The sequence below is a fragment of the Acanthochromis polyacanthus genome, chromosome 12 (assembly GCF_021347895.1).
Source record: "Acanthochromis polyacanthus isolate Apoly-LR-REF ecotype Palm Island chromosome 12, KAUST_Apoly_ChrSc, whole genome shotgun sequence".
NCBI classification, from domain to species: Eukaryota; Metazoa; Chordata; class Actinopteri; family Pomacentridae; genus Acanthochromis; species Acanthochromis polyacanthus.
This window is the reverse complement of record NC_067124.1, coordinates 19,437,111-19,454,908: the sequence shown is the minus strand read 5'-3', so window position 1 is coordinate 19,454,908 and position 17,798 is coordinate 19,437,111. Positions and strand designations below refer to the sequence as shown.

The following is a 17,798-nucleotide window of genomic DNA, read 5'->3' as shown; positions in this document are numbered from 1 at the left end:
CTAGGATATGGAGAGTGTGAGTGTTCAAATTGGCTGCTGCCAGCTGCCATGCAGCCTCCAGGTTGTTTGGTGAAAGTGAGAGTGTGATTTCCCCAGACCCTGCTCTCTGGGGACGCCTGGCTCCCCCTGCCATCTCCACAGAACCCCACCGGTTAAACGGACAGGTCACTGACACACACACACACACACACACACACACACACACACCCTCCTTGCCTGCTTTTCAATCTCCTCTCCCTAGATGTTCCCCCCACTGCCACATAAAGGCCACATTTCCCTGGTCATTACTGGTGAGTCACAGAGAATCTCTCACCTCACTGTATACACAATAATCAGATCAAACCTGGAATTACCGTCATTAGAAATATTGCAGGAGGCGAATCATAAGGAAACGACCTCGTGAATAATAGCCTACGCTGCCAATAAGAGTTGTAATTGTAAATCTGATTCTACCCCTCGACCACATGCTGTAATGAGCACCCGGCATTGTTTAAATGACTCAAATGAAATTGATGCCGATTCACCAAGCATGAATGACAGCTCCTATGAAGATGTGTGCCGGGAATGAAACATGATGGCGGTCTGAGAATGTGTGTGTGTGTGTGTGTGTGTGCGCACATTTCGGTTGTGTGTCTGCATGTGCGGATGGCGGCGGCCCTTGGATGGGGTGTTTAACAGTGGTATTAATAATCTCCATGATCTATGAGCTCGTCTAGTGTCAGTCAGCCATTAGAGAGGCAGTCTCTCTGTGTTCTCCACACCTCGTTTCCTCCCCCCTCACGTGTGTCAGCCCCCCAAAATAATAGTGTGTTAATGGATGAGGAGGAGGGTGGATATGAGGAGGGGGATCAGAGTCCAGGACAGGAGGGATTATCAGGGAGATGGGTTATTGTTAACAGAGGAGATGATTAGGCACGATGACTGACCCCTCCTAGTCAAAGAGGCAGGAGATGTGTGGCAGTAATTAGGGGTCAAACTCTGCGCTGAAACGGGAGAAAAATGGCGCAAAACTATTTTAAGACACAGTGAATCAAAGCGTGTGATAATGAAAGAGTAAAAGGTAATAGTTTGCCTGTATTCCTGTGAGATAGGGAAATCCAGGGCCAGGTGAGGTAGCCTAAAGTCATTTACAGGTCCTAATCTGGATGGAATGAGCCGTGAGAGGAAGAAGGAACTAAAGTACACCGACTAACTGGTCTCCCCTGACCCCTCTCCAACTCCCACTCTCCCACCTCTACTTTTCCTCATCCTCATTTCCTCTCCCCTTCCAAGCCCTCTTCCACCAATTCCATCTACAAAACAAAGTTGCCAGGCATTGACGGGACCCCAGAGGCTGTCAGAAAGGAAAGGTGGGAGTCACCCCCAGCTAAGAGAAAGAGGTAAGAAAGAGAAGAGGGGGAAGAGAGAGAGAAAGGAAAGAGGGGGAGTGAGGAGACTGAAGCGTTTCTAATTTAAATAAACCCTTTGGCAGACTGAAACTGGCAGCGAGCTTCCCCTTTGCTCGCAAGGAAAAGAGGGAGAAGAAAGGAAAAGGAGCAAAGAGAAAGGGCAAAAGGAAAGGGGAGACAGATAGATGGATATAGAGATGTCTCCATACTGGTTTGCTTATCCGCATGGGAGATTTAGAGGCCAGAGGACGGGGAATGGGGAATATAGAGAGTGAAGTGGAATAAGATAGGGAGCTAGATGGAGGGGAAAGAGAGGGGGCACAAATAATGGGGAAAAAACACTGACAAGATACATAGGTTAAGGGAGGAGAGAATAGGAAAGAGCTGTGAAAGTTAGGTAATAGAGAATTGTGTGTGTGAATAGATAGAGGTGTGATCCATCTGCTGGGAAGAGTTCATCCATTCTACCCCTACCGAAGAAACAGAGAGAGAGAGAGAGAAAGAAAGAGAGAAAGTAAAACAGGGTCTCTCAGCAGTGGGTCTGATCATTCTCATCTCATCAAAACTTGGCTAAAGTTTTTTGGATGGTTCCCAGCTTCAATCTCCTGAAGCCGCCGCGCTCTTCTCCGTCACACTGTCTCCCCCTGTCTGTCCCTTTGGCTCGTCACAGCAGTGGCCTGCTCACTGGGCTATACACTCCTAATAGGCTGCCATGGAGAGAGGAGCTGCAGCAATACGAACTATAATCTAAAGTCTCACTACTGAACACCAGAGGATACCCATTTTGTTTGTCTGCTGTTTATGTTGGAAGAGAAAGAGGTGACAACAGGCAAACCATCCTAGCAGGAGATAAGGACAAGAGATATTCCTCTGAAAAGTCCCCAAAACACTGAAAAACTAAAAAAAACAACACTGAAAAACATACGAATAAAACATCGAAAGACTAAATGAAGTTCTGGCAGCATTTTTAACTGGAGCTGATAGCAATTTTAAACCACTGAAGCATCACAAATTTAACTACACATTATGTAATACGGATCTTTTAAGACGGAAATGTATTGTATTGCCAAATGTATGACTTTTTGTTCATGTTTGCCTTTTGTCGTCTGAAGGTCATCTGGAGGCTTTTTTATTTCCCACCACATCACTTAACATAATATCTGATTAAGTGCCACGCTCATATGCATATAGACCAGCCATTACAAGTACATTACAGAGTCAACAAAAGAATCAGAGCTTGACACGTATGTTGACAATAAATGACAAGATGCGATTACACAGTCCCTGGATTAAAGGTGTGTGCGTAAAGGCGCGACACGCATGTTGTGTATATGCCCACAGGTAGGGGGAAAGTCTACAGGATAGATGGAGAGGCAGGAAAGAGAGAGAAAGAGGGGGAGAGAGACTCCCGACCCCCTCCTTCAAACATACACGCCGAGAACTGGCTCCGGCTCTGGCTTCGCTGGAGTGGAGAACCATAAATCTTCATATAGCGGCTGTTTTGATTAATGCAGCCGAGTCGAGCTAGGGGGCTGGACCTATCCCATTACGGCCTAATGGAAGATGGAGCGGCGCTGTCTCCACCACTAGGCCCCTGTCATTTGTTCCACTTTGCAGTCCATTTGGCCGAGAGACTACAAGCCACTCCATCAAAAATATTTTCAGAGTTAATTTCCGCCCGCTTAATTCGCCTTGATTCGGATTGCGTATCGAATGGCAGGATCGATTTTCGCCTGGCGTCTAAATTAAATAAAAGAGAGGGGGGTATACTTTAAGTCTGCGTTTTCTTTCTTTTCTCTTTTCCATTCCATTCTTCCACCTCTTTTCCAGCCATCTTTTACCGTGGGCTTGCTTATTCTTTTTTTTTTTTTTACGATGCATCTCATTTCCTCCTTTCTTTCAGAATGTGATAGGCCCGTGTTTGTACAGCGGAGGCACAGATATGACTGTAGTTACAGATACAGGGACACCTACTGAAAGATGAACTCAGCTGGATGGATTTATGGATTGGCCGTATAGGCGAAATACTTTTATGACAGATTGGTTAAAAGACAGACAGACAGAAAGTAAGACAGAATGACAAAGAAAGAAAGAAAGAAAGAAAGAAAGAAAGAAAGAAAGAAAGAAAGAAAGAAAGATCCTTATATGACAAAGCAAATGACATCTCCACAATGTGTACATCCTGAAGAAGATTTGGAAAACAGGGAGTGAAGAAGAATTGGACAGGCCTACATGGGAAAAGTGGGGTAAATTAGGGGCATCGGGGTATAGAGGGGGTGAAAAATAATAGGGGGGCAAAGTATCAAAAAAGAAATGAAAAGAGGCAAAAAGCACAGTGACAAATTGGTGGAGTGTGTCGCAAATTCCCTTTTAGATTTAAAGCCGCGTGTAGCCTATCGTCATATCTTTCCAGAGTAATTTATTTTCTCATTTCTCTCTCTCTCCCCTCACTACCCTTCTCCCTCTCTGTGTGAATTTATCTGGTAGTCACGTGGACAGAGGAGGGGGGAAAAAGTCAATAAAAGTCTCTGGCGACAACTGTTTCCCCCATCGGTCTCTCGTCTCCTTCTTGCATTATCTCTCTTGTTTTGCTTTCTATTTGTTTATTCACCGAGGCTGCTTTGCTCCTCCCTATTTCCTTCTCCTTCAGCTGAGTTTCCTGTTTCGGATCCTCTCTCATATCATAGGGCTACAAGCCTATACCTACTCCTCTCCAGAGAGGCCTATTGATTTTATTCTTCCACTAACAGCAAGCCCCACACTTTGAAATTACAAAATGAGGAAGCTGTAGGATCTATCCCTTGTATCTACCTCAGAAATGTTTCAATAAGCATCAGAAAGTTCTCAGAGGCTTACGAGTTGGAGAAGGAGGCTGCTGAGCTGGAGCTTGGAGAAATGAAGCCACTCGCAGAATGTTTAAAATAACCAGGGAATTCAATTTTAGCCGATTTGGTCTCATGACAAATCTATGAATGCATTTACAGCCATGAAGAGAAAACGGACTTAAGAACGGATGAACCACACATCATGGCAGCATCTGACTGAAGAACAAACCCTAAAACTTGTACTCCACACTAAAGCACACGCAGTTTCCTTTCAAATTCAAACCACATACTCTGCATCCCTCACAATCAGGGATCGGCAGACAATAACACCAATTTCAAAACGTATAGCGAATGATTAATGGCAATACTTTGGTATTTGTCAGCACACTTCACATTCAGATAGTCAAATAAATACAGAAAATTGTATCTTCATGAGAAGAAAACAATCTACATTTACGCTACAGTATGTCACAATATTACAATCACCAAACCAGCTGAAATACTCCTACAGTGATGGAAATAGTATTCAGTGGCTTTAGGAAAGGAAAGGAAGTTCAGCTTTGTACAAGTGAAAGGCTTGCATTCAGACCTTTGCTTGACAGTGCATAATGGCTCCTGTCAGTATAATCTTTTACTGCTGCTTGTTTTATGCTGATCCCAATACAATAACTGGCAATACTCCTTAAAATGCAAAAATGTAAAGGCAATAAATTCTACCTTGTCAGCTTGACTGCTCTATTTTTCCACCAGAAACAGAAATTTGTAAAGAGACTTTCCTATTCATGTATTGACAAGTGAAGCTATTAACGGTAAATTTGTGTGCAGCAGCACAGCCACAGATTGTTTTTTTATTTTTTTTATTTGTGCGTCTATTAAATCCACACATCTTCTCCTCCCCTTGACAGGTGTGTATAAGCTAACGGAAAGCATTAGGTTAACATTAGAAGGAACTATTAAATACTGTGGGCTTTCATTTGTTTTGCAATCAGACATAATTATCACTTGAAAAGCCACTACAAAAACAATACAGATAATGCCTTTTCCTCATTTCTTAGCCAACAACACCCTGGCAACAGACAATGTATATTGTATTGTCCTTGAATGCAAATGCATGAATGTGTAGGTAGATTTTATATATTGTTCCTGGAGTAAAATCTGAGATATTGTTAAGGTAATTTCAGCCGAGATTATTGTAGCGCTAGATCAGTATAAATGCCATGTCATTTAAATTGTTTCAGCGATTTAGAACCTCTTCTACATTGTTGGACCATCAGAGAGCACTTCATTTTAACTTTAAAATGCCATGCCGCAGATAAATCTTGGCTACAGTACTTGAATAAAACTAATTGAAGGGATCCTTATTACAAATGCTGGCTTATCTTTAAAAATGACTCGTCTGATAGCAGGACAAGATCTTTTACAACTAAAACATCAACATCATTCTCAAAAATTGGCAGTGTTGTTTCAATTTTTATGTGTGAAAATGTGTCACATCTTAGAATCAAACAGGTTAGTAAAGTCTTGATATTAAAAAAATCTTGAAAACTGTATCTGTCAAATAAATGTATAGAGTGAGAAGTACAATATATCCCATTAGAGGGGAAAAAAATGAATGTACAAGTCTCCTAAAATTGTACTTGTGTAAACGCACTCTCCCCATTAAAAGAATAATACAACGCTAAGTTCATACAAAAGCCTATTTCCACACAGATATATGTGGGGACAACTAGGACACTTTGTCCAGCAGCTTATAGCCCGTGGTGCTGATGAGCTGAAAGGCTTGATAAAATTGAAGGGTCTCTGTGCTCTGGGTATCCTTGGGGGGTTCACACTTCCACAGCAAACAGGACTGATGGCCAGCCCACCCAAAATGACTTGTTCACTCAGCCCCTCCGATATCAGTGTCTCTATTTCAGTCGCCACATCTGTTATTGTCTGATTCTTAAGAAAAAAAGAGCTGAGCAGAGGATAATGAAATCAAAGTCCAACACACACAGTCAACAAGCCCCTGGTAAGAAACACTGTGTCAATATTAATCTCCCTGACAGAAAGTCGAAATATGGCATCTGTCACACATCATCTTCCCTCTCTCCTGTCTGTCTTTGGAGTGGAAAAAGATGGAAAGAAGACGGCATCGGTGAGAATGAAGAGGGGGAAGTTGTTGGAAATTGACACAGACCGAAAAGGGCAAAGGGATCTCGGATTTTAAGAAATGTTTTGTTGTTGCATCTGTTTCGTTGTATTTGTATGCTTTTTCATCTTTCATACATTAAATAATATAAAAGTAAATGTAAGGAAGAGTTACAGATGATAATGTAGCAAAGGCAGTCCTAATAAAACATTTTTTTATGCTATGAGTGACCAAAAAGCTCTGACGTTAAGGCTCACACCTTATAGACATAAACTTGGCGAGCAGCAGACCCCTGGTTCAATTAACTCGCTCTCAAACATTTCCCACATTGCCTTATCAAAAAATACTGTAAAGGCATTCACCCCCTCAAAAAAAATCCCAAAATAATTGATACAAAAAAACGTAACATTGCAACATCAGACACAAGTAGTGATCATTTTTAGTTTACAGTGTTTGAGTCGATGTCAGAAAATCGAGTCTCTTTGACAAAGATTCAAAAAGCAATATTGATTTGCTTTCCATTGGAGCAGAGACAATAATAATCAATGCACGGCAGCATATTATCAATAATCAAATGCATCTTCAGTTTTGATTCTACCACTAGGATGGCCTAAAGTCAGACATTTTCAAAGCTGTTTTCATCTGCTTCGAATATGAACATTTAGTGTTTTTTTTGTCAACAGCCAGTCAAAAGTGATGCAGCTCTGAAATATTTTAGAGCTATATTAAACTTCAGAAACATGCTGTATATTCTTGGTAGACAACCAAACTTGCATCTGGAAATAGTCCCCAATAAATACCCTTTTTACTACAGTTTGAATATAATTTGCAAATGATTACAATGTTAGGATATTTTAGGACTATAGGATAATTATGAAGCCTTTTAACTAAGCACATATTCATGGCACAATTTTTAAAATGTTCAGTAGTAGTGGAATTGCTAAAAAAAATATTGAAACTGACACTTTTTTTTGTTATTCAAAATCTAGAGTACTATCAGCCTTGACAATATTTCAAGTTTTGATAACTATTCCATTTTCTCACCGAATTAGCAACCGGCACCTAAATTTTACTATACATGACAAAAGAAACGTTTGCGATAACAGAACATCAGCTGAAGATCCAAGTACATATTCAAGGTCAAAATGTGGAAAAAGCAACAAGTCTGAGCAGGACATGAGCTTTCTGACTTCAGGGCAGCAAAACTAATATTGCTGTTGTAACTCGGTGCTTAAGGCCAGTGATCACGACGCAAGATCTCTTGGTGATGAGATATAAAATGCCCTTCTATATTTCATCAGTTTTCCCGTGCTTGAGGTTTCTCCTCCCCATGCACATCCGCTTTCCTTTATTTATCCTTCAATCATCCGCAACTCTCTCCCCTTTTTCAGCCTGTTATCTCTTCCTCCCACTCATCTCACCCAGAACACTTTCCTTTCTTTCATCCTCTTTCCATCTGCTTCCTATTCCTCCCACCTCTCCTCTTCCTCTCTCCCTCTCTCTGTGCTTTTTTGGACATTTCTCTTAGTCCTTTCTGTGCCCCCCCCCCCCACACACACACACACCCTGCCACTCCACCCTCTTTTCCCCCTCTTTCCCCTGTGATGAATGAGTCTGTCTGCTGGGTGCAGTTCATATTTACTGAGCAGGGGAGCGCACACTGTCAGTCTCTCTTGCCCTCCACATCTCTATTCCTCCGCTAAAGAGACAGAGAGAGCAAGAGGTTACAGTGGGATGAGAGGAGGAGGAGGGAGGCCGTGGCCAAGAGATCCACTCCAGCAGTCACCAGGATAGCAGTTTTCTTGGTGGGTAACGCGTTAGTCGGACTAGGATAGTTTCTCAGTGCCGGCGATAGAGGTGGTTGAGGGAGAGAAAAAAAAAATCTTCCTTAATTCTTGAGCAACCTGTCAATGTGGTGATACTAATAGAGAATAAAAAGCGTTTTTCTCTCCTTTTATGTGTAACTCAGCAGCCCACTCTCAGCACTCAATGCAACACAATTTAATGGTGTTTTCTCCTTTCTTTGTGCGAGCCATGCTTTTAGGCACATTTGGACTTGAGAGGGAGAGAAGTAAGAGCCACTACCAGCCGCAGCTTACCAAAGGCCCACAAAATACCCAGTTTCATCTACGCCCACACACACCAGTGTGTTGCGGTGAGTCAAACTGTGTGTTTTGACCCGTGTGTTGACCCTTTCATGAATGAGAGGAGTGGATGTGGGCCTACCGGAGCCCAAAGGGACAGGCCAAGAGCCGCCGCAAAGCCCTGCAGAGCCACCGTCTCTTCCCACACACTGACCTCCGAGGCCAGCCAACACCAAAACCACTGTAGCGTGACGACACCGGTGACATCCAGCGCCAACGCACAAAATGTGTTCCTCTACCAAATTGACAAAAATATAGACAGTAAATACGAGGAAAATTGGATCGCTCAAATTACATCACAAAAAGAAAATCCCCGCAACTGGACTTTTATAAGATTCAATATGGGGTAATTTAATTCTCAGACTGCAGCCTAAAACTGTCTGTCAAAGGGGGCAGATTGAAAATGTTTTTGCCGTTTGGCTTTGGGACAGGGAAGGCTAAATAAATGTAAGGTTTTAAGTTTCGATTTGCTGATGATTTGCACTAGGCTCCCAGCTATTTTGGTGCATCTCTATCGGCGCTGATGAAGCATAATGTCACTGTAAACATTCAAATAATACAGCCAGACGTAAGAATCTAAAAAAGGAGAGTGGAAGAGAATGAAGGGAAAATAAGAGCAGGAGAGGGAAAGAGTAGAATGCTGACATGAAGGAAGGAAAGCATCATACCATAATCATCTGAATATTAGGGAAAATTGGACACAGGAAAGGCGAAAATTGGATATGGGAGAGATTTCTGAGGAGCACAGAAAAGCCCGAATGCGGCAAATGTGGAAACAATGACCGATATCAAAACGGATGGAAACAAATGTAGGCCCCTCCGGATAAATCACTGCTGTAAAATATCCTTTAGAGATCCTAAAAGCCATCTTCAGCAGACAAATGAGAGGGTCAGAGGTCTCACACAGGGACCACTATCTGCTATGTGCGATGAAGGAGGAGGTATAATGTTGCTTTACAACGGCACATGAAGATATTTTCTGTGTGCAGGGCAGACCACAGGCTTATGTTCTAACAAATGGCCCAAACTTCTGCGTGAGAGACATTTCCCGAGCTCGCCTATTCCCCGAAGCATCCTTTCCACAGCTATCCATTTCCCCCTGGTGCCTCAAGAGCGGAACTACTGCCGTCCCTCGCCGGCCTTTCAGGGGAGAATTCTTCAGCCTGGTCTAAACCCGATGCAGGCCTCAAACTGTGATGTATCCGGGGATCACTCAGCTGGTGATGAGGTACACAATCCACGGAATGGGTAAACAGTAAGTCCTTTATTTATCAGGATGCATTTTCTGCCACCCGTGTTTGTGTGCCACAGCCCTCCTCCTCCTCCTCCTCCCCTCCCTCCACCTCCACCTCCTCAGCCCTGGATCATATTTGTCCATCTGCCTGCCACGCCGATGGAACATTCCAAAAATGGATGCTGTGCAATCTATCTCAATTTTCCAAATCTATTAACTTTCTTTGTGTGGCCTGCCTCTCCTCGAGCCCGATCTTTAAAAACCGTGGTTGTTCAACAATTATGATAACTGCAACAGGGGGAATTAGAGAATCCACCCATTCATCTCTCCGCCCCTCCTCCACGCAGACATGACGCGGCTAAATGAAAAATGGACACGCTTTAAGAAGTATTGATTCCAGCTTTAAACAAAGGTACAGTCAATATTATTTACTCCTAAATATATCTTTGTTATCTGTGGTGGAGTCGTAGTTACTGCTCTGTCCCTGTAATTGCGGACATAAAAATAATAGACCAATTCCCACTGAATTGACCGAGACAGGTCTGGTTGTGGCCCTTGTCCTGGTGATGCATATCCTGGGTGTAAATGAATGTGAGCAAGGTTTTCCTCTGATGATGCCCCACTGAGGTGGATATATATTCGAATCCAAAGCGGAAATAAAATGAAAAAGACAACAATGAAAAACGAGGAAAAATAACGCCGCATTTCACACATCTGACACAAAAAGTAACAATCTGTTTTCTTTCCTCTATTGTTTTCCATGCGTTTTTTTTTTATTCTGTTTCCTACTCATGGCACTTTTTCATGCATTTAGAAAGTGTTTCTTAGAAATATCCCATAAGCCCCCTGTGGTTTCTTTTCTCATGTGGGAAATCCACATTTGTTATTTTTTTTAATAGTATATTATTTTCTGTGTCTTTCACAACCATGACAGACTTCTTCCTGGCAAAACGGGCCTATGAGTTTCTTGTGCTGCTCCGTTCTTTATCTTTTTGCACACACAATCAAAACAGACACAATGTGTGCTCAAAGTATTATTTATTGGTAATTTCAGAATACAATTTTCCAAAGCAAAAAAAATAGTAAAGGGCCATGAAAGTATGTTGCAAGCTTTGTAAGACTTTGGAACCTCACCAAAAAATATTTTCTCCAAATTTGCCATTACAGCTTTAAATATGTACTGTATGTGATGAAAACATGAATTTTAGTTTTTGTATAGAATCATGCTGTGTAAAGAGAGAGAAAAAAAACATGTCAATGTACTTGTGCAAATACATGATTACAAGTGTTTTTAAAGTCACATTCACTGTAAGGAAACTGAAATAGGCCTCTTCAATAAATGGGTCTCCTTGTGAGCGTAAAGGCTGTACTTCAGGTGGAAAGTTTTGATTGGGTCACACTGTGCTAAACAACTCCTTAACAATTCATCTAAGATTATAAACATATTTTTTTTCAGATGGAATGATTCTGTTGTTGCACCCCTTGGACCGATAAAGACTGGTGTCCATATATACCTGTACTTGCACCCTCCTTTTACTTCACATAACAATGAAGGCAAACCTTCAATATATTAGGCAATAGAGTTCAGCAGCAGATTTTATTAGCAGATTAAGCTGAGCTGTCAGCTCTTCAGCTTCATCGGGTAATTAAATTTGCCTGAATGGAGCAGAAGAATGGGGCTGTTTCTCATCTTGTTTCGAAGTACTAAATACCTTCCTGTCACAACTTAAGTCACTGATTTGCAAGTTCCATGTAAGTCTGTCACTTAGAAATCAAACAGCAAATGTTGCATCAAACACTAGTTCTAGGATGCAGATATTTGCAAATGAAAAACCCATTTTCAATTTGGAAAAATAGTTCTTTCCTTACCAGTTGATTACTCAGATGAGACATAAAAACTTTGAATTGATCACGATGAGCTGCTTATAAAATAAAGAAATTTAGGATAATTCTGATGTGATTTTTAATTACCACAAGCCAGCAATAATTCTTGCTTTGGGTTTCCTAGGACAGTTTAGGTACTTGCAATCTATGCTGAATATTTCCACAGGGAAAAACCATCAAAACTCAACAACTAGCAGTCTAGTAAATGGATATGAGGTATTGTAAAGCTGAGTGTGTTTTAACGGTAATAAAACAACAGTTGCGTGCAAAAGGTTACTATTAGTTCTCTGATTTTATTTAGTGTCAGCAGCAGACTGTGTGTGAAATGTTATATTATTAGGGATGAAGGGATTAACTGTCGCTACAGAAGAAAATAAAGCAACAAAAAAGGGCAAAAGTTTCAAAAGAAACACTGAATTTTCAAATGTGCTGTTCTGAACTAGAAAGTAATATTCCAACGCGGGGGAAAGGCCGAAGTTAAAAGCACTTTAACGGAGCATCTATCTACACACAGAAGGATTCCTTACATAAATGATTTGATGTGAGATGGTGTACTTACTTGTGTATCTGAGCACTTCCTCAGCTTGTAATGCTGCCACATGATGTCCACTTAACGTTATGCTGTCTTGTTCATTCGTCCTTGCAAGCTGCAGAAAGCTTGTCACTTCATGCAGACTCCATAATGTCATAATGAGTGTGTACTTCATTTCTTTATAGGTCACCCAGGTGTACTCCTTGTTTTCCAGTGGACTTTGTCTTTCACACTTTGTCTTGCTTTATTTTGGCTGCCCTTGTCATCTTTTTCCCCTCAAAGCTCATCTTACAACTTAGCCTTTAGCCTCCTGTTTACAAACAGAGGCTAAAGATGTCGAAATGAGGCAGCAGGTCCCACTTCAGTTTGTTGTTAGCTAGCTAGCTAGCTAGCTAGTTGTTGCACTGCACCGGTCTCAGGTAAGTTATTGACAGTATTATCCCAGTATCCTACTACTGTCAGCCAGCTTCTGATTTCAAAACTTTTTCGTTAAACACGCTCAGTATTTGACAACTTTGACACTTTTAGCTTTACATTGTAGCGACGCAAACTAACCCTGCTAATTAGTGCGCGCTAAATTTAACTCATGCTCCACTTGCTGGAATATTGACAGTGGCGTTTGATTAATCCGCCTGCTTTTCGAGGGCGAAGTTTCTTTGCAGAGGACGGCTTAAGAAAGGTGGAGCCGCCCCGGTGGGATACGCTGCACCAGAAACAACGCTCCAGTGGCTGTAGCGTTTACAAACAGAGCAGCACGCAAACTTAAGCTTCAGAAGAAACCTTTAATTCTCATAAATACATTACAGCACCGTCTGTTCGCATGTTTTAATGAGGTCAGACTGCAAGGTCAGCCATGAAGAGGTGTTAAATAAAAAGATATGAAACAAATATTGATCAACACCCGGTCCCTAATTGGAGAAGCTTTGTTAATATATAAACAAAATTTATAAACTTTTGGTGAACTGTCATGCTTATTGTAATTAATATAGTGAAACAATTAAATGTTAATTCACCAGCCACTTTATTAGGTACACCTGTTCAATTACATGTTAACACAAATAGCTAATCAAATGCAGATCACATTGCGGCAACTCAATACATTTTGGCATGTAAACGTGGTAAAGACAACTTGCTGAAGTTCTAACTGAGCATCAGAATCTGGAAGAAAGGAGACTTTAGTGACTGAACGTGGCATCGTTGTTAGTGTCAGACAGGCTGCTCTGAGGATTTAAGAAACTGCTGATCTACTGGGATTTTTTCACACAACCATCTCTAGGGTTTACAGAGAAAATATCCAGTGAACGACAGTTGTGTGGACCAGAATGCCTTGTTGATGTGAGAGGTCAGAGGAGAATGAACAGACTGGTTGGAGATGACAGAAAGGCAACAGTAACTTAAAAATCCACTCAGTACAAGCCAAGGAATGCAGAATACCATATCTGAATGCACAACATGTCCAACCTTGAAGAAGATGGACTACAGCGCAGAATACTACACTGGGTCCCACTCCTGTCAGCTAAGAGCAGGAAACTGAGGCTACAATTCCCACAGGTTCACCAAAACTGGACAATAGAAGACTGGAAAAGCATTGCCTGGTCTGATGAGTCTTGATTTCAGCTGAGACATTCAGATGGTCAGAATTTGGGTTAAACAACATGAAAGCATGGCTCCATCCTGCCCTGTATCAACATGTCAGGCTGGTGTAATGGTGTGGGGGATATTGTCTTGGCCCACTTTGGACCCATTAGTACTAACTGAGCATGATTTAAACACCACAGCTTACCTGAGTATTGTTGCTGACCATGTCCATCCTTTTATGACCACATACCCATCTTCTGATGCTACTTCCAGCAAGATAATGCACCATGTCACAAAGCTCACATCATCTTACTGGCTTACTGAGCATGACAATGAGTTCATCCTATTCCAATGGTCTCCACAGTCACCAGATCTCAATCCAATAGAACCTTTGGGATGTGGTGGAACGGGAGATTGGCATCAGGATGTGCAGCAGACAAATCTGCAGCAACTGTGTGACGTTTTCATGTTAATATGGAGCAAAATCTCTGAGCAACACCTTGTTGAAATTATGGCACAAAGAATTAAGGCAGTTCTGAAGGCAAAAGGCAATCCAACCTTCTACAAGCAAGGTGTACCTAATAAAGTGACTATTGAGTGTATATTAACTAGCCTAATAAAGTTATTGCTGCAAAATAAACAAGACAACTTGCTTTTGAAGTGTAACTGTGTCAAAGCTCATAAACCCTGTGATGACCACTACATGAAGCAGAAGTTGAGACGAATCTCTAAACAGCCTCCGAGACTTTTCAAGTTTTACTCATCACTGTTGTAAGATTCCTACTCCTAAGAGCTGAAACAAAAGAACTAAACTTCATCAGTGTTCCTTATTGACCCTGTTGATTTACAGCCATTCTTACTGGGGATGTTTAGGATGTGTGCACAAATGGTTCAAATATTTTTGGTATTGCCCATTGACATAGCACACAGTGTTTTTATGCATTCATCATATCATTTATTATATGTTTGTACAGATAATTCAGCATTCAACAGTTACAAAAACTCATTGCTCACTGATCTCTACCTCACAATATGTCACTCAAGCCTCAATTAGTGTCATACAAAACTAGTTTAGAGTTAACCTGGACAACATCATATAAGTTCCATGCAGTAGCACATTTATTCAATTAACATCTCATAAGTTAAAACAATAAGTTGAGTCAAGAGGTTTACAGAAAGTTCATATAAATAATTTGTTACAGATGGGAGTTTATACTTTAAAACATTCATTAAAAAAAAACAGCTGTAGACTGTGTACAGCTACTATAACTGATGCTTTAAATCAGGACTTTCTTATTTACAGTCATCTCAGGTAATCTCAGCGACATTTAGCCACATGCCCAGAGAGATGGTGAGAACGAGCAAACCTACGTAGGCAGTTGGGGCAAGAGTATGGCTTCTCCCCTGTGTGAGTTAACATGTGAGTTTTTAAATGGCCGGACAAGCGGAAACTTTTTCCGCATTCCTGGCACGTGTAGGGACGCAAGTTAGTGTGGCTTCTCCGGTGCTTGCCCAGATCACCGGAGGAAGTGTATCGGCGGTGGCACTCTGGACATTCAAAGGGCTTTTCCCCAGAGTGTATCCTCTTATGCTTGACCAAGTCACCAGACTGAGTGAAACTCTTATCACATTCATTGCATTTGTAGGGTCTCTCACCAGTGTGGGTGCGTTGGTGATTTCTCAGATGTGCAAGGCGAATGAACCTGTTGCCACAGACTGTGCAGTGGTAAGGTCGTTCTCCAGTGTGTGTCCGTAAGTGTATTTTCAGAGCCCCGAGATCTCCTATCTTCAACCCACAGTCACCACACTGGTGAGCTTTCTCGTTGGTGTGAAGTTTGGTGTGAACCCTTAGGTTTCTTTGAGTGTTAAAGCTCTTTCCACACACATTGCAGTGGTAGGGTCTCTCATTTGAATGCGTCCTCAAGTGAAGATCCAGACTGGACTTGAATCCAAACTCCTTTCCACATTCAGAGCAAGAATATTCCTTCTTGCCCGAGTGTGTGGTTAAGTGACACTTGAGGTGGTGCGATCGTATAAAGGCCTTCTCGCATACCTGACATTTGTATGGCTTCTCCCCTGTGTGTATTTTCATGTGTTGCCGCCAGCCACTGCGCTCCACAAACCTCCTGCCGCAATCCTTGCAGACGAATGGCCGGTCACCTGTGTGGGTGCGCATGTGATCCTCCAAACTCTGAGGCGTGCGCACCTTCTTGCCACATTCTGGACACTGTACACCAATGTCCAGACAGATTGGTTTGTCCTCAGATTCCGTGTTATCTGGTTCATGACATAAATGAGGCCCTTGACCCCACGTAGCTTTAAAACTCTTCCCACAATCAGCACAACTGAGATGTCCTCCTCTGGTAACCACAGACATGTTGTGCCAGCGCTGGCAGTGATTCTTCAGATTCTTCAGGTACTGGAAGCTGCGTGCACAGGTCGGGCATGGATGAAGTCTGCGGGGAGGGGCAGAAGGGTGGACTTCACGTATGTGTTTCCTAAGGTATACTTTAGAGGTGAAGGTGCTGCTGCAGACCGTGCAGGTGTGTTTGGGGATGAGGTTTAGTGTGCGGCTTGAGAGGCATTTTTTCAGATTAGCAAGATACTGCTTCTGATGAACCCACTTCACATGCTTCTCCAAGAAGTCCAAGTCAGTGAAGGAGACGGTGCAGTGAGGACATGGAAAAAACTCCGATGATGATTCTACATAAGGGAGAAAGGCATGAACAGAGAGAGAGAAAAAAGAAAGAATTAATATTTCCCTCATCCCTGTTATAACAATTTAAAACATAATGATTTACCACTATAAAAAAAAAAACACAGCAAAGCTTTATGAGAGTCATTAGGCTGATGTGATAGCTTAAGTATTCCCATGAAATCATCTGACACCAATACAATAGAAAAGGTAAATAATAACTACCCATAAAGAGATGTTTTTAAATAGTTTTTATATAAATTGTTGTCATCTACCTCTGCAGAGCTCCTCTCCCTCTTCAAAATCCTCTGGGTTGTTGCCAGCATCCTCTGCCTCCTCTTCATCGTCTCTCTCTTTTTTAACCCATGCCTCTGATTCCTCCTTGACAGCAGCTTCAGTGGATTCATATTCTGGCTGATGGTCAGAGTCACACTCTGCCTTTATGTGACCTTGTGGATTATGAGCAGCTGTCAGAATATCAGGCTTAGTGTCTAAATAGCTGGATGTGTCTCCACCGTGCTCCTCGCTGATCTCCTGTGAATGTGGTTCCTCCTTTATCTGGATATTAAGACCACCTCCATTCGTGTGTACTTCATGAGAAGTTTCCTCTGAATCACCCTGCTCCTCTGATTCATTTTCTGTTTTCACTGGGATTTCATGCTGTTGTTTCACTGCTCTCTTTGCTTTCTTCTTGGCAGATTTCATCTTCATGTTGTCACCATTCAGTCTTAACGTGCTGTGGACCACAAGAAAATATTTGGAAGGTGAGTATCTTACAAATACAGGCAGTCACATTCAAGGCGATGTCAGACACACAAAAGCGAAACAAGTTTGAACTTAATCCTGTCTATTTTGGTCTCCTGATCTTTATGCTAGCTAACGTTAGCGTCAAGGCTATGCTACATAACAACAGCATTAGCCTAGCAGCAGAGCTAGGACTGGGGATCAGTTACGGCATCTTTCTTGTAGCTGTGCGGCTGTCAAGAGTTCAGCTTTTGTCTGCTATGAGCAAGAGACTCACAATTTGTAAGTGAAGGATTCAGCCGAAGATGCTTTGCAATATATAAGCTAACGTTTAGAAGCTGGTTGCATTAGTGTGTACGGTTAAAAGCAGGGGAAGAGCAGCATACACTTCCTTTGGTTCTGGCCAACCAGCTAAGATCAGTGATGTTCTTTTTACGCCCCCAATGCCATTAAAGTGACAGCAACAAAAGTGGAATAGCTTTTTAAACTATCTATCCATCTATCTATCTCAAAGCGTTTTAATTATGTTCAGTTATATAAAGAAGCATGAGGAAAACTGTCTGCACCAGATGACAAAAATGAACTTGTAGATTGAAGATTTTTCTGAATAATCTACAGTTGATAGGCTGAGACATTTAGTGTA

General features: G+C 41.9%; 1 protein-coding gene across 1 annotated transcript; it reads right to left on the bottom strand.

Moving 5' to 3' along the window:
• Positions 1–14,648: 14,648 nt before the first annotated feature.
• On the bottom strand, positions 14,649–17,576 carry LOC110953817 (zinc finger protein ZFP2). Its single transcript, XM_022198007.2, has 3 exons — positions 17,433–17,576; positions 16,687–17,147; positions 14,649–16,419 (listed from the first exon to the last, which is right to left on the bottom strand). Exons 2-3 carry the CDS (start codon positions 17,120–17,122, stop codon positions 15,035–15,037), a joined length of 1,821 nt encoding a protein of 606 aa, XP_022053699.2. The 5' UTR covers positions 17,123–17,147; positions 17,433–17,576; the 3' UTR covers positions 14,649–15,034.
• Positions 17,577–17,798: the final 222 nt, after the last annotated feature.